This window comes from Eurytemora carolleeae, unplaced genomic scaffold, assembly GCF_000591075.1.
Source record: "Eurytemora carolleeae unplaced genomic scaffold, Eaff_2.0 scaffold137, whole genome shotgun sequence".
Taxonomy (NCBI): Eukaryota; Metazoa; Arthropoda; class Copepoda; order Calanoida; family Temoridae; genus Eurytemora; species Eurytemora carolleeae.
Window position 1 is genome coordinate 103955 of NW_019396143.1, and position 18347 is coordinate 122301.

The window sequence follows — 18347 nt, forward strand, 5'->3', positions numbered from 1 at the left end:
GAACTACTTTATACTTGTAGATTTTTCATGAAGATTTTTTCACAGAAATTTTATATTTTTGATTTACATTGACATCACAAAAATACAAAAAAGTTGTGGTGATTCTTTAACATATTTATGTGAATCTTGAAAGATATATTACAGATGGAGAAAGAAAGGAATTGAGTTTATGCCACAAGTTCAAATTTTTAGAATCCCTACATGTTTGTAGCCTGATGATGTAAACCTTTGATATTTCAAACTAAGAATATTTTATCTAACATGATTTATAGTTTGAAATATCTTAGGTATACGACACTGGGTTTAGAAGATTGATATAGGGATTACAATATCAGAGTTTGTGGCCAAGACACATTTCCTTTGCAAAAAAAATGTTTTGTTCATCTAAATTTAAGAAACATTTTTGAGGTCAAAATCCCTCCTCCATAAATTTGTTATTCTTTATTTTAAAATATTATTTGTTGTTAAGATACAGGTACAATTTCAAGTCTTGAAAGATATATTACAGAAGGAGGAAGAAAGGAATTGAGTTTATGCCACAAGTTCAAATTTTTAGAATCCCTACATGTTTGTAACCTGATGATGTAAACCTTTGATATTTCAAACTAAGAATATTTTATCTAACATGATTTATAGTTTGAAATATCTAAGGTATACGACATTGGGTTTAGAAGATCGATATAGGGATTACAATATCAAAGTTTGTGGTCAAGACTCATTTCCTTTGCAGAAAAAAATGTTTTTAAATAACATTTTGTTCATCTAAATTTAAGAAACATTTTTGAGGTCAAAATCCCTTCTCCATAAAATTGTTATTCTTTATTTTAAAATATTATTTGTTGTTAAGATACAGGTACAATTTCAAGTCATTTTGGTAAATATAACACTTCTCACACTGGATCTTTAAAGTCATAATAAAGATTGAACCACTTTTTAAGTTTTAAACTACTATAACAAGATTATTGTAAACCCTCACTTTTTTTTATATTATTATATTATTATTAGGTATAATACTAATTTTTATTTTAAAATTTTTTACTTTTACTTAAAGCTTAATTAGGCATCTGATTCTTTTTCGTTGCTATAAAGACTCAGGGACCAAGTATATTTTATTAAACCCTATTCTGCATGATTGTGTGGTTGCCAAGAAGGACCTTAAGAAAAGCACCGGTCATTTACATATAATACAAAATATTGTTCATTATTTATTTTGATTATTATTGTGTTCTTTCTGTTTATATTGTAAATTACCTCAAAATCCAGTCTAAGCTTGCAAATATTGTTGTTACATGGGCAGATAGTATATGTACAGGGGGAAGGTGTTGTAGCTGCAGTAAAACTTGTAGCAATATGGTAGGTATTATTCTGAGATATTGTCGATCCACATGCCATAGAAACTAAACAAATAGATATTCAAATACCCATTTTTGGCAAACACTAGTATTATTTTTTTTTAACCATTTTATCGAGACTTTCTTATCAGAAAAAAAAATCTATCCAATTATTTAGTTTAATCTAATATTTTTAAAGATGATTGATTTAACTTACAAATTAATTAAAAGTATTAATAAAATTGTATTTTAAAAACTTAGAATACTCACACACACAACAAACACCAAATCCAGACGCACAAGTTACAGATGAACTTCCACCTAAATTCAACAAAAATAAATAGATTTTTTTAAACATTATTTAATTGATTTCAATTTTGATTTTATATCATAAAATTTCAGAATTTTCAAATCTAGGAAAACTTAGATTTTGTCATACATTTAAAGAAATGTGAAATCAAAATGTAAAAGAGAAGAACATAAAATTCAAGAATACGGCAAAAGTGAACCTTTTGCAGAACATTCTGAGGCTGTGTAACAGGTTCCATTAAAGCCTCCAGATCCGACACAGGGAGCGTTGGGAAACCTGATTACTGAGAAAATCAACTTTCCATTCCGATCTAAACAGTTTGAGACAGGTATTAGAGGGCATATAATACCGTGTAGTACAATTATTAAATTGCTGTAGGGACTTGTACGGGGGGGGGGGTTCCTAAATTATTATTAGTTTTATTATTATTATTTCTAATATTTCTATAATACAGGGCATGTTTATAATTTAGAATGTGTTCTTGAAATTAAACATTAGCAATTCAAGAGTCTTTTTTTTGTTGATTTATGATTTTTCCAATATTTTTAAAAATGTGTTTGTATGCGATTATAAACTTTCAGATTCATTCATATAAATCTATTCAAGGGTGAATACAGGGGGGGGGCAAAGGGGGCAGTGCCCCCCTCTAACTCAGAGCTTTCACACTTTTCCTGTTCATTCAGTGGACTAAGAAGATTGTATACGTGGACCAGAATTCATACATTCATGCTAATCGGATGGGCGCTTTTAGGGATAGCGAAGTAAAACAATTATTTTTAAATGCCATGCCACAATGGCTGGATTTTTTAGTCAGATTTTTTTCTTTGGATAAAATTTACTTTATTCATGCACCGCCATTTTGTAATTTTTCTTTTATAACAAACTAGCTGAAGTGCCAAGCGTTGCCCGTGGAATTTTAAAAATCGAATTAAAACAAAAAACTTAAATTTTTTTTCGCTTATGTCATCCTCAAGGGTATCCATGAGTTTCCTTACTAAAATTCAGCCCATTGATTCAGCCGTTTGGCCAGCCATAGCAAACATATAAATAAACGAAGAGCTTTATTATATAGATTACAATTGTATTCATACTTTTTTTTCGAAGCAGAAACTTTTACAAGCCATAATTATTCTGGACCTTTGTCCTTTTTTCATCTCATAGAATTTAAGTTTAAGTTGAGGTTTTCATTTTCAAAAAAGTCTTTAACTATCTCTAGTTTAAAAACTTATTATTACTAACATAACAGTATAATAAAATGCCGATTTTTAAGAATAACAATGCTTTTTTCTGCTAGTTTTGTTTGAAGGAGAGATAAAGTATAGTACATGCAAGGTAATTGGACTGTATGTGAAACTTTAAAGTATCTTATTCTTATGCCTGATATTCAAGAAGCCAAATATTTTGAATTTACAGTTCAAAGTTTGCCCCCCCCCCTTTGAATCCATTAAGTTCTAGAAAAAAATTACTTATCTTTTTTATCTACTATATAGTGGTAACTTATTTAAAGCTTTTTCAACAAATGATCATAAATCATTTTATCCTTTATCAGATTTAGGAATAATATTTGTAAAGGTTTTAAAAATACTAATGCGCTTTTTACCTGTTGTTTTAACAGTTTCATTTACCTCTCTGGCATTTAATCCTAAAAATAAAATAAGACTGAAACTGAAAATATAGGTATATATATATAATTGTTAACACAAATTCGAAAATATAAGGAAGACGATTTTACCGACTCAAATGCCGTAGCCTTTTCTCAAAACGTGTTTGTCCATTTCCTCCATGTAGCACCCACATGTCAAACCCCGCTCATCCGTTTCCCGCCTCACCCCTCTATAACACATCCCAGCTCAGTCAGGTTAGGAAAGTTGAGCTAGTAACAGCTTCGACACAGGGAGCCTCTTGACTCCTTTATGATGATGACGCAGATCCTCAACTAGCAGCAGACAGGCTTACCTGAGGGTTCTCAGTTTATCATGCATTCCACTTCCAGAGACAACATAATCGCTCAAATCCAGCATGATAAAGCCGCGATCTCTGCCTACAAGGTTGGATAAGCCCTGTTGTTCCAGTTCCTGTTGATCTGCTCCACCAACATCAAGCTCTACATCACTCCCATGAAGTACCCACAAATACTCATCATTTATTCCTTTGTTAATTTCTAAATCAACCAATTTTAACTCCGCCTTAAATGCAAATATATAAAACTCTCGTTTTTAAATAAATGTTAGAAATATCCATTTTTAGATCTCTTTATTTTACTACAGTGACTTTTAAAGTCAATATTTTGAAATATGGAAATCTAGGCGGGTTATATCTTGGTTGGTTGGATTTTAAAGTTTCGAATTTGTTTTATTCTTTGTTAAATTAAAATCCCCTTTTAATTTAACCCCCATGTAGGGGGTAATGTTAACACAAATTCGAAAATATAAGGAAGACGATTTTACCGACTCAAATGCCGTAGCCTTTTCTCAAGACGTGTTTATCCATTTCCTCCATGTAGCACCCACATGTCAAACCCCTCTCATCCGTTTCCTGCCTCCCCCCTCTTTAACACATCCCAGCTCAGTCAGGTTAGGAAAGTTGAGCTAGTAACAGCTCCGACACAGGGAGCCTCTTGACTCCTTTATGATGATGACGCAGATACTCAGATAGCAGCAGACGCTCTTACCCGAAGGGTTCCCAGTTCATCATGCATTCCAGAGACAACATAATCGCTCATAGCCAGCATGACAAGCCGCGATCTCTGCCTACTAGGTTGGATAAGTCCTGTTGTTCAAGATCCTGTTGATCTGCTTCACCAACATGAAGATCTACATCACTCCCATGAAGTACCCACAACATTCATCATTAATTCCTTTGTTAATTTCTAAATCAACCAATTTTAACTCCGCCTTAAATGCAAATATTTCAAAACACTTTCGTTTTAAATAAATGTTAGAAATATCCATTTTAGATCTCTTTATTTTATTATAGTGACTTTTCAAGTCAACATTTTGAAATATTGAAATCTAGGCGGGTTATAAATTGGTTGGTTGGATTTTAAAGTTTCGAATTTATTTTAATCTTTGTTAAATTAAAATCCCTTTTTAATTTAACCCCGAGTAGGGGGCAATGTTAAAATTAATTCGAAATATAAGGAAGACGATTTTTCCGACTCAAATGCCCCAGCCTTTTCTCTAGATGTATGTGTACTCAAATCCATTTCCTCCTCATGTAGTGCCCACATGTCGAATCTCCGCTCATCCCACCCCCCTCCCGGTATTCAGTCATGTTAGGACAGTTGAACTAGTAACAGCTCCGACACAGGGAGCCTCTTGACTCCTTTATGATGATGACGCAGATACTCAATTAGCAGCAGACAGGCTTACCCGAGGGTTCCCAGTTTATCATGCATTCCACTTCCAGAGACAACATAATCGCTCAAATCCAGCATGATAAAGCCGCGATCTCTGCCTACTAGGTTGGATAAGCCCTGTTGTTCCAGTTCCTGTTGATCTGCTCCACCAACATCAAGCTCTACATCACTCCCATGAAGTACCCACAAATACTCATCATTTATTCCTTTGTCAATTTCTAAATCAACCAATTTTAACTCTGCCTTAAATGCAAATATTTCAAAACTCTCGTTTTTAAATAAATGTTAGAAATATCCATTTTTAGATCTCTTTATTTTACTATAGTGACTTTTAAAGTCAACAATAATATATATGGGTTATCTGATGTTTTCTAAATGGATTTCCTTCCAAAACTTACTTCAGCTCCTTAACAATAATTTGATGTCATGTGTAGGGTTTCCAGTTTTGAAAAAATACAAAAATTTTCGTTCGCATTTCGTAAACTTTTTCGCGAAAATGAATGAAGTGCAAAAATGCGAAAACAATACGAAATTAATTGCGTAAAAGAACTTGTGGAATTCTCAGTCCGACCCAAATCCAGCTAGCCATGAGCCAGCCCATTACAAGAAAGAATCTTTTAAATCGACATAATTTGTTAGCGAAATTTGCATATTAAGTGTAAATTTCACCTTTTACTAAGAAAAGGCAGATCCAAAGATAGATGAGATACATTTTTCTAAAAAATAATTATTTACAAGTATTTGCATACGTTGTAAGTACCCTAGATAATTGAGATTAAAATACAAATTCCTTTTCAATTTGATGTAGGGTAAACTAAACTAAACTAAACTAAACTAAACTAAACTAAACTAAACTAAACTAAACTAAACTAAACTAAACTAAACTAAACTAAACTAAACTAAACTAAACTAAACTAAACTAAACTAAACTAAACTAAACTAAACTAAACTAAACTAAACTAAACTAAACTAAACTAAACTAAACTAAACTAAACTAAACTAAACTAAACTAAACTAAACTAAACTAAACTAAACTAAACTAAACTAAACTAAACTAAACTAAACTAAACTAAACTNATGCTTTCGAGGAAAAACTTTAAATTAAATTTTAAATGCTAGGTTTCTCATACTATTAGATATGTTTTACTGATAAGTTCATTCGATCAGTTTCTCCTATTTAGCGAATTAAACCTTTAAGAAATTACATTACAAACAAGGAAAAAAAAGGATTTGCGTTTTATCTCTTCAGTGCATATTATGAACCACCAGGATGTATATCCGTATCCCCTTTTGATAAATATAAACCTTAAAGATGTATATGATTATATATAAACCTACAAGATGGATATCTATATACCTCCATCCTTATATATAAAGCTCCAAGATGGATATCTAAATACCTCCATCCTTATATATTATCCTACAAGATGGATATCTAAATACCTCCTTCCATACCTCCAAGATGGATATCTAAATCCCTCAAGAGTTACATAAACCTCTAGGATGGACATCTAAATTCTCAAGAGGTATATAACCCTCTAGGATGGACATTGAACATCTGAATTCTTAAGAGGTAAATAACCCTCCAAGATGGATATCTTTATATATAAACCTCTAGAATGGATATCTGAATCCTTCCAGTGAAAAAAATAAACCTCTAGGATGGATATCTGAATCCTGCTAGAAATAAAAATAAACCTCTAGAATGGATATCTGAATCCTTCCAGTGACAAAAATAAACCTCTAGGATGGATATCTAAATCCTTCCAGTGATAGAAATAAACCACTTTGATGGATATCTTAATCCTTCCAGGGATAAAAATAAACCACTTTGATGGATATCTTAATCCCTCCAGTGATAGAAATAATTTTCTTGGATGGATATCTGAATCCTTCCAGTGATAAAAATAAACCTGTAGGATGGATATCTGAATCCTTCCAGTGATAAAAATAAACCTCTAGGATGGATATCTGAATCCTTCCAGTGATAAAAATAAACCTCTAGGATGGATATCTGAATCCTTCCAATGATAAAAATAAACCTCTGGGATGGATATCTGAATCCTTCCAGTGATAAAAATAAACCTCTGGGATGGATATCTGAATTCCTCCAGTGGTAAATTAGTTCTCTAAGATCCATATTTGAATTTATAAACCTAAGAAATGGATATCTAAATACCTTCAGTATTTACAAACTTTAGATGGATTCCTTTACCAGTAAAATATTTATCAAATGTTTCAATGCAAGTTTTACACCCATGGATTTTTTTCTAAATTCCACCAGGGAAATTGCAATACCAAAATCAAAGGCAGAACCAAAAACTCATAAAATAGAAATCTATTCAAGAATGCATCAACGTGTAAAGCTAATAATAATATAAGATTTAACCACCCCTAATCCAAGTTTATTCACACGTTGCCAATTCCGCTGTGTGAATCCACGTTGCAAAGCGTTTTGAAATTTTCATTACTTATCACTTGTCACTGAAAGAAAGAAGAGGTTCATTTTACTTATATACTTCACAACACTGTTTACTGAATTTTTTGATTTTTTCTTCTTTTACATATATTTTTTATGCAATTGTTTAAAGTGCACACTAAAGTTTCAAAATTTATATTCTAGATGATAATTTTTTATTTAGTAAATTATAAATCAAACATTAAACTCAATAAAATTTTATTCAATTTGCTTTTAGTTATGGATACCCTGCTCAAGTTTCTGGTGTTGGTAAAGATGGTTTACATTGTGGCAACCTTTGTTCAGCCTGGCATTACAGCAGGAATTTTGCCAATTTCCAACCTTCCCTTTATTAAGATTATCAAAAAAGTGGCTGTAGAAAAGTTGTATATATTCATTCATGGTGATTTAAGAAAAAACAAATAGATGATCATTGATTCAATTAAAGAAAGTTTCAAAAAAAAGAGACTATTGAAAAACTTAAATAGTTAAATTTGTTTATTAATTTAATTGGTTCTAAACTCTAGGAGTAATAGAAACTTCAAACAACACAACTGAAAACAGAAATGAAAAAGGTGAGCCAATTTTTTTTACTTAAACAACATGATTTTTCAGATATACATTTTTAACTAAATCCTTTAATAGAAATGGTCTTGTATAAATAAGCATACTTTATGCTCATATTAAACAATTTGACTTTCAGACTTCAAATTCTTTCTATCCAATCCTTATTTAGCTTCTGAAAATGTTTTTTTTCTAGTATTGTCTCTCTTCAGTGTTGTCAACTTCCCTAACTTAGAGTGCAATAGTTTAAGCTCAAGCTTTGCAAGAGGTAAGATTTGGTACAATAGTAGTTTTATTAACAATATTAAACAAAGGTTTTGAAATCTGAAACCTCTGATAATATTTGCTACCACAATGGGAAGTTTTTTTAGAAAAATAAAATAATAAATATTTAAAACATTAACCAGGAACATGCTTGGCTTCAAGTGAATGTCAGAGCAAAGGAGGGACTACAAGTGGAACATGTGCAGCAGGTTCAATAAAATTTTTAAAATTTTTTTGATCTGTTGTGTCTTATTTTTATTAGATGGTAAGGCTCATATAGAATAATATTGACTGTTTTCTTGGAGAAAACAAAGTTTTTAAAAAACAATAAAAATAAATTGGTAATAATGTCATGAACATTATTAATTTGGCTCAAAGCTACCATATGAGGTTTGCCCATAAAATGAAATGTATAAAAGGTAAAACGTTATCAATCGATATTGTTAAGGGTTTGGTGTCTGCTGTTTGTTTACAACATCTGCCTGTAGCAGCACTGTTAGTAATAATGTTTCCTATATAACTAATCCAGGATTCCCTTCTACCTATAATACAGCAGGTAATCAGAGATCACATTTACATATGATTTGGAACTTACTTCTTTATACCAACATTTGTTTGTGATAAAATATTCTAAACACTGAACACAGCTAATAATACATCCCAGGTTGTTAATAAAACAAATATATGCAAAAAGAATACAATATTCAGAGATTTGAAAACACAAGGCAACCAATTTAAAAATATGATAAAGTGATAAATGCACACTTGTTACAAATTAAAGGTATCTTAGGACTTAGCCTAAATTTTGATGAAAAAATAAAGATTCCATTACTAACAAGTAATTTTCAGCCTCTATAGATTTCTTGTTCTTTAAATTTTTTTTTATTTTAACACTTTTTCGATGTAAGCATACTTCAGGAACCTGCACTTATACAGTAAACAAAATATCTTCTGACATCTGCCAGCTGCGTCTAGACTTCATTACACTTGTTCAAAGTGTTTCTACTAATCCACAGGTAAACAATAGGAATCTAGCTTGGTTTCTGGACTTAATTATTGGAATGACTTTTTAACTTAATAATTCTGGGATAGTTTTTAATTTAGGGAAAAATATAGTTATTATTAGTCAAGTTGTTTAACCAAAAAAGAACATTATTTGTAAATAAAATCATAAAGAAGATTATATGAAAAAACTTTCCTAAAAATAAAAAAAAACTTTAAACACTAATCTTGTCACATTTCTAAATAAATAAAAAATATGTTGTAAGGTTTATATTTTCAGATTTTCAAAATTTAAAACTTTTATTACCTTTATCTATGAAAGGGATGTTGTGGAGCTGCTCCTACATGTACTATAGCATCAGACTCATTAACAGTATTAGGAAAGACTGGAAAGAATCCCCCGGTCATCTGTGGAACCAACACTGGAGAACATAGTAAGTATATTTTACCATTTTAACTTTGTACATTAGTTTGGCTTTTTTCAAGTCATGTGTTCATTGTTCCTTAACAACCACTGTCGTTCAGTAAAAACTTTAATTCATTTGTGTTCGGAATCATCGTTCATTTTCCTTCTATTTCAAACGTTTTTTACTGAATCATTTCCTTTACTAAAATCGTTTGTTCAGCAAAACCTTTCGTTCAACAAATTGTCTGTTCGGTAAAATCGTTTGTTCAGTAAAACCGTTTGTTCAGAAAAATCGTTGTTCAGTGAAAACGTTTGTTCAGAAAAATCGTTTGTTGAGTTGAATCGTTTTTTTAGTAAAATCGTTGTTTAGTAAAATCGTTTGTTCAGCAAAATCGTTTGTTCAGTAAAATCGTTTGTTCAGTGAAATCGTTTGTTAAGTAAAATCGTTTGTTCGGTAAAATCGTTTGTTCGGTAAAATCGTTTGTTCAGTAAAATCGTTTGTTCAGTAAAATCGTTTGTTCAGTAAAATCGTTTGTTCAGTAAAATCGTTTGTTCAGTAAAATTGTTCGTTCAGTAAAAGGTTAGGTAGGGAACGGTCGGGTTTGCCCTTGCTGCCTGAAATTAAATGCAAACGATCATAGACGATTTTAAATCTTTCCTTTTTTCATTTTTGTCATTTTGATAAAAAAGTTTGTTTTTTTATTTTAATTTGAAAAGTATTTTTGCAAAAAAAACCTAAAAAATGTGTGATTAAAGCTCGCTGCATCTTATGATATATGAAGTAATAGTAGGAGTAAATTGTACGAGCAACCATACAAAACTAAACTTCTTAGTGTATGTTGAGACAGGAGCTACTGATGGTGATACAGTCAGCCTGGCTTTCTTAGTTACCGGAACTTCCAATGACCAATGGAATGTCAAAGTATCACAGATACCTTGTTCAGCTAGTTACAGGTGCCAGTAGTTAAAATAAATTCTTTTGTATTCCAAAAGTTTCATTTTTTGTCCCATTAAGCATTGCAACGTATTAAGTTCCACCAGTCATCTATTCTAGTGGTTAAATTTTTGTCTCATTTAATTCTTTTTCCATCCCATGTTTTTCTACATTTCATTGTTTGTCAAAAACAGCAATCCTTCTGCGATCCAATTTAGCTTTTTAAATTTGAACTAACTTCTAGCTAATATGAAATAATTTCTTTTTTTTCATTTACATTTTAACCTTTTCACTTTTCTAATCTATAGAGCTCCCTCCAACTGTGTGAAGTACTTCACAGGCTCTTCAGGTATTTTAGTTTAATTTTCCTTATCGCTAGCCAGTTACAATAGCGTTGTGTTTTTAAATATGTTCATAATCTTCATATCTAAAAAATTCTAAACATTGCAAACAATTGAGGTTTCTCTCCTCAGACTTATATCTCCTGTCAGGGTTAAAATCTTGCTTAGTTTTATAGTTTGACAAAATACTTATCAATGTAGTTTTACTCACATAGCTTTTGAAAATAACGAAAGTCATTTTATATCCAGTTCATTATTTCTTTTATAGGGACAGTAACAAGTTATGGGTTTCCAGGGGATACCCAACTTACAAGTCAAAACTATGAATCCTGTATTAGACAAGAAAAAGGTAAGTATTTTATAATAACCGCCGTGCATGAGAACTGATTTAGGCCGAATTCGCAATAGGCCATTGTAATAGCTAACGAGCTATTCTATCGATTAAATTACGGACATAAATCTTAGGGGTTTTCGAGATCAATCCTCGATTGTCAATTTGACCCCCTTTCGTTTTTTTTTGCGATAACTCAAAAAGTATTTGAGCTAGAAAGCTCAATTGTCTGACTTTTCTAACTAACACATCCCCTCACTTAAGACTAAAAGCTGGGCTTCTATACCTACTGCCTGAGTCCTCAGGCATACTGCTTTAATGCCTTATTTTACCTATACCAGACTAAATACATATTTAGACCTACTTCCAGTCAGTGGATTTCAAAATTGTATAGCTCTTTGGAAAGCCTGTAATAAAAGCAAGCAGATTGCTTAATTTTGCAAAGAAATTTTGCACAGATTTTTGCACTGACGCCTGTAAAGGGAATTTGCACATTTTTAGTTTTTCTTGAATACACATTTTGGTTTTAAATATTTTGCAAATGTTTTTGCACATATGATTTTTTTGGGTCCAGGGCTTTTCAAAAATGTATAACTTGTTTTAATTTTACGCGATTTTTTTGCACATTTTTTGCTTATTAACTAGATTTCGCAATAAATATTTGGATTTTTGCAATGCGCGTTTTTTTGCAGATTATTGAAGTAGAGTCCAAGGACTTTACAAAAACGTATCAAATGTTACAGATTTGTATCACAATAAGAAAATAGAGGGGGGGGGTTTAATTTACCTCAACCCCCCCGGCAACCAGTCATGAAACCAGACGTCAGGCTAAATAGGGTTAACCATGCTGCCCCCTGACTCCGAATGACTACTTTTTCCTTAAACAAACTAAATCTTTGTTTTGACTTACTTTCAGTTGTCAGATATGATGATTTTCAGCTTTTTGGAAAACCTAGGACATAAGGAAACAAGTTTTGCAAAGAAATTTGCACATTTTCAGTTTTTCCTAATTACGCATCAGATTATTTAAAATTTTGTACAAATTTTTGCATATTTGAAATGGCATGGTCAAGGGCTTTTCATAAATGTATATTTTATCATTTTATCATTTTTTTGCAAATATTTTTACTTTATAGCTGGATTTTGCCAATTTTGCCAATTTGCAAATCTTTTTGCAGATTCTAAAAGTAGCGCTTAAGAGCTTTCCAATCATTTGTCATATTTGGACATCAAACATGGAATTTAGCATTTCCTGTTTTTCAAGTAATCCAGCAGGGAAAGGGGGGAACGTTGCCCATTGTAATGGGCATGCCCAGCGGCCCAGCCTACCCTCAACCACTAAAATTTTGAGTGCTAATGGCAAACAATTATTTAAATTTTGTGCAGGTTACTGTGGAATTCAATGGGATGAAAGTACTTTGACAGCTCCAAAAGGTAACATTAATTGCTGTTATACTTCAGTAGTAGGCGATTAAATCAATACAATGAAGACGACTTTCTTATTTTTATTTGCTATTTACATCAAGCTGTTAAACAGCATGGATATTGGATACACATGAACATAGAAGTCAAGAGAAGCTGTCAATTAAAAAAGCTTCTCTTTGATTACGTACTTGTAAACTTGTAATTCGAAAAAAGCTAGTTAACAATCAAAACTTAAATAAAAAATCGTATTCATTGTATTGATATAATCGCTTACCAATGTAGGAAAAGCTTGTAAATGAAATGGAGAAATAGTCGGAATCATGAAATGTTACGAAAATTTGATATATAAAGTGTCCTTTCTAACTTCCGGCCTCGAAGCTTCTCGTATTTTAAGATCAAGACAGTATATAGACATATCTAGATATCAAAAATAATATAAATCTTTGCGTTAAAACAATATTTAATATGTTTCAGATGCTTTTGATCTGACTAATGCAGCAGTAGCAGGTCAAGCAAATACTGGAGGTAAGTAATTCAAACATCGTTATAGTTCAACAAACAATATTTTCATTTGAATCTCTGAATTTAGATACACCTGCTGGTTGCATAGCATCCTACATACAAATTCCGAATGGTGTAGTTGCTGCTACAACTGGGCCACGAAGGGTAATTACTATGCCTCATATTTTATATTTTTATATCTTGTGCTAGTTTTTATTTTGATTTATGTTAATTCTTCTAGCAGGCATACTGCCTGAATGACTTATTTTACCTTTATATTTAGACCATTTAGGTCATTAGATTTTGTCTTTTTATAGCTCTTTAGAAAGCTTTTGACAAAAGGAAGCAGTTTGCACTACTTTTGCTAAGAAATTTGCTAATTTGAATTCGCCGTGGTAAGGGCTTTTCAAAAATGTATAATTCATCATCACTTTTTGTTGTGCACATTTTTTGCTTAATAACTTAAAATTGCAATAAAATTTTTTTTGCAGATTATTAAAGAGAACTCAAGGGCTTTCCAAAAGTGTATCAAATGTTACAGATTTGTATCACAAAGCGGAAATATTTTGGGTAAACCAGACGTCCGCCTAAATAGGGTTAATAGAGGATGTACCATGTGCATTGTGCAGTCTGCACACCGAGTTTTTGTGTTTCTTCTTTTTCTTCTGATGTCATCTGCAATTGTACATGATTGGGTGGGGGAGTCTTAAATGTTATTTTCTTTCCAAAGGGGGGCGGCTGCTCAGCCCTCACCCCCTGGGTACGCCTCTGACCTTAATCCTCTATCGTCATCTAATTAAGTAACTTAATTTAACTGACATGATAAAATAAGATATTTTTTATTGTTAACACTACATAAAACAGTTAAATAATAATGGTACGTGTTTACTATCCAATGCCAATTTCTAATCATGCGAACCTTGAATTTGCTATTGAGTTAGAAAAATTCTTAGTTTGAAGTTTCAAAAATTGCGAAGATATAAAGATTGTAAAATTATGGATTATGACAAGTTATCAGTTCCTTCAAAATGTAATTTTTTCCTTTTATTACATTTAAGAGGATTCAAAGAAATATAATTAATCTAAGTAGTAATATTGTTTCAGTTTTTCTGTGGAGAAACTTTAGGAGTTGATACTGCCACTACAACCAGCCCTGTCACAAGTAAGCACTATAGATAGTAATTCTGTTTTTTAAAAATCTGTATGAAAAGGTATAGGGAAAAATGGCGGTGCCGCGGTCCAGGCTATTAAATATTTTGTAATAATTTTATTTAAGTCATATTAATGAAATGAATAAAAACAGATTAAAAATAGTAGATTTTAAGTTTAAAATCATGTCAGCCAAAAACAAAGCTGTGGGGGAATGATATGAATTAAATTTTACCTAATTTATTGTAAATAATAACTCTAAAAGCTGTTTAGATTTTATTGATGTAGAAATTTAGGATATGTTTAGGAAAGGTTCCAGCACAAAATTTATTTCTATCTAAATATTTTCAGCTTACACAGTTCCGTTCTCCCTCACTCATTTTACTTCGATTGCAACCCAGACTGCTACGGGCCCTACAGTTGCTAACGGATTCTCACTGGATTATACACAACTTCCATGCTAGTTCCTGTGTATATACAATTCTTATGCAGTCATACAGTGTACGCAAAAATTATCAAATTGAATTCGATATCGATCGCTTCGCTGGTAACTTTACATCTATCTGTTGCGATTATAAGGAGAAGGGTTAAAAATATGTCTTGCACCCAAAAGCGGAGTTGCGATATTTCACTTGGATTGTAAATAATTAAATTTAAAACTAATCATTCATAAAAGTTGTAATATCTACATAGAGAATAGAATATGATTATACATGCTTTGCAGACGAAGTACTCCATTTAGTAGGGCCCCACAGGAAAAATATGTATTGGCTCAATTTTCTTTGACCAGTTTCGCCAATACATATTTTTCCTGTGGAGCCCTACTAAAGAAACCAAACAGCTCGATATAAAATTTCGTCTGCAAAGCATGTATAATCATATGGTAGGGCGAACCGCGTCAGTTGTCTCTCCCTTCTATTCCTTGCTCCCTGTTTGTAGTAGAATAAAAATATAAAAAAAATTGTAATTTGTAGCATTCATTCGTCATACTAATATTGTAGCAAAGTATAACTCTTGTTTAGACTCTTCAAATATTCACCCTAAAACTCCCAATTCTTGGTATTTTCATAATGGGGTCTGCCATTTGTATTAAAACATATAGTTCTGAACCGACATTTATTTGATTATTATTGACGATCAAGTTCAACCCTGCCTTAAATGAAATATGGGTAGGCACTTCTAGCCGCCGAAACGTTTAAATTAAAATCAGAACAAAATTCTTAATATTTCCGGTAATATTAACAGCACAAGCCAGACCACATTCTGAAAATGATAAGACAATGAGAGATTTGGGGTTAATGTTCTAGAATCTTCAAATGTAGAAAATTGTTATCAAATGATGCCGCATGTTTTATTAAAAGGTCTTTCTAAAATTTAAGCTCTTTCTCTTCACCGTCATGTTTCGTGACATAATTCGAACAGTTGTGCAAATTGTTGGATGAATATTTTCTTCATGTTCCACGTCAACTTTCTCAACCTTCCCCTGCTGGAGAACATCGTCCAGTTGACCATATTTAGCTATTTAGCTCAACTCTTCCCCTGCTGGAGAACATCAACCAGTTCTTCCGGGCCACATATTAGCTTTTATCTCTTCCAGCAGCCATGAGCCACCACTATTTCCTCTTCCGTACCACCACATTTGACTCTTCCGGGAAAAATTTCTTTGTTAAATGATATATTTAGGGCCTTTAAAGTGAGATTTTCAAAAATCTAGCCGCGTCACGCAAAAAAATATTTATTTAAATCTGTATATTAAAGTGTTAATATAAAAAAGGATACCTCTTAAAGTAATCTGCTGAACTTTTTTTTTAGCAAATCTAAACATCAATAATGACGTACCATAAAATACACTTTAGTTCTGAAGGGTACCCTTGTGTGAAAACGTGCAATGTGTTAAGAGAAAATTGCTAAAAACGTTTTTTTTGTTGATAAAATCTGATACACGTAAGTAAGGACAGTAAATATTGGGATATTAAGTATGTTTTCTTATTATTTAGTAACAATTGTTCTGTGCTCCACCAAAACGAAAAAATACTTAAGTTTACCTGCTAAAATCTAAAACTAACGACCTATCTTTTAATATATTTATATATTAATCTTATGGAGAATTGACAAAAATGATTTGAGTTCTGCTTTCTTGCGTGACGTGGCTGGATTTTTTAAAATCACACTTTAAAGGCCCTAGCTGCCGGAGAGAAAAAAGCTAATATGTGGCCCGGGAGAATAAATAGTGGTGGCTCATGGCCGTCTGTCTTCCCCCGCTCCCAGTTGACCATATTTAGAGATCTTACGAATAAAAAAACACAACTTTTCTTCATTTTGTTTAATTGAGATCTTGAAAAGTAACAATATGGATTATATTACATCAAAATAATAACAATATTTAATATAATATTTCAAACTTCATATTTCAAAAATGTTAACAAATTGTCCCCTATAGGTTTGTATCTGTTAAGAATTTAAAAAATGTATCGTTGTTGAATTAAGATGCTTAATTCTTCAGAACAGACATTCTTAAACAATTCAATTACATTTCCCCAATGTCTCTGAAATAAGATTGATAACCCAGGGGAATGTTTACAAAATTGACGAAGCATTGTGTAATATTAAATTTAATAATTTGCGTAGTTAATATTTTCAGTTTTACATCTAACCAATTATTTAGAAAAATAATCTATTAGTGTATAAGGTAAGGTACTAAGGTTGACTAAAAATTGTTTTTATCAATATGACAAAATCCAGTATTTTTTGAGTTTACGGCTCTTCCACTAACAGGGTGAAGAGACAAAATTATTGGATAGAAAATATTGAATACTTTTCTAATTTTCCGCGTTTGTTTACAAATTGTCATCTTGTTGACGATTGAACGTACTGCAGCAAGTTTCATGTTTTAAACCTTCCTGGATGAATATATTTATGTTTACAAATTATGCACTGTACTGCAATCTGGGAAGAATGAAAGTGATTCAATAAGTATAGGTTTAGTATCCTATTATTTGGCGTTATGACGAAAATTTCAAGTGTGAGGGGGGGGGACTGTATTCACAATAATGTTTTCTTTTAAATAAAATTGTTGAAAACTATTCTGTGTACACGATAAACTGCTCGTCTGGACTCGAAACCTGAAATTAATATAAATAAATAAATAATCAAATAAAATTTCAAGATTATTTAAAATGTTTGTAATCTACCTCTACATGTACAAACTGTGGTTGAAGTAAACTATCGTTCATTGTGACGGATTCCGGGGAGGGAGCTGAAGATTGACGACCCGACTTCTGCTTGGCATGAGTGAGAATATGAGATTTAAGGTTGGTGGACTGCGCAAACTTCTTATTGCAACCCTAAAAGAATGATCAGTTAATATTGAAAGTCGGTTTTATTAATAATATTTTCAAAATTTTAGTGCTGCAGCTTATAAGAATCGTCGACGCAATTGTCTTCTCTATTTCTGAATGTTTTTCTCTGAACTATTAACTTTGGGTCGTTGTGCATAGTAATGGGTAATAACTTGGCATTTGTTTAATTTTCAAGGTTATGGACTAATAGTTTCACAAAAATCTGAAAATTATTAAAAATTTCAAAATTGTTTATTCCAAGAATTTATTATCTTACACGATGCCACATGTTGACTTTGAGAGAATATGTTGTGAAAAACTAACCATAAACGGTTGTTTTTTTGGGGTTCGTTTTTCAGTTCCTCTTAGAATAACAATTTAGTCAGATAACAGCAAACTTTTCCTTCACACAGATTTAAAATGGTAGAACCTTCACAGTATTTGTGTGCTGCCTATTAAAAGTACGAAACCCTTGAAAAAACACGAATAAAGTTATTGCCCTTTCCCATAGATAAATAAATAAACATAGATAGCTTATGTACGCAAAATCACCAAGAATTGTACAGTCCGCGAACTCATACTTCTAGGGGTCAAAGTGTACTTCAATGATAAGCGGGGTGGTTTGGTGTTTTAAT

At 31.8% G+C, this 18347-nt stretch overlaps 2 protein-coding genes across 2 annotated transcripts in view; one reads left to right on the top strand and one right to left on the bottom strand.

Annotated features, from left to right (window-relative positions):
- Positions 1-1890: 1890 nt before the first annotated feature.
- On the top strand, positions 1891-15071 carry LOC111696274 (uncharacterized). Its single transcript, XM_023465831.1, has 16 exons — positions 1891-1969; positions 7696-7779; positions 7985-8032; positions 8218-8289; positions 8429-8494; positions 8734-8841; positions 9204-9301; positions 9610-9721; positions 10527-10647; positions 10936-10976; positions 11237-11317; positions 12686-12733; positions 13199-13249; positions 13314-13390; positions 14330-14387; positions 14726-15071. Exons 2-16 carry the CDS (start codon positions 7698-7700, stop codon positions 14836-14838), a joined length of 1176 nt encoding a protein of 391 aa, XP_023321599.1. The 5' UTR covers positions 1891-1969; positions 7696-7697; the 3' UTR covers positions 14839-15071.
- A 1611-nt stretch (positions 15072-16682) lies between these two features.
- Positions 16683-18347, bottom strand: part of LOC111696249 (transcriptional repressor protein YY1) — a gene marked incomplete in the record, with an annotated part of 7678 nt that continues 6013 nt past the window's right edge. The window contains 2 exon segments of the mRNA XM_023465802.1: positions 16683-17496; positions 17566-17718. Of these exon segments, the coding sequence (XP_023321570.1) occupies positions 17455-17496; positions 17566-17718 (195 nt within the window).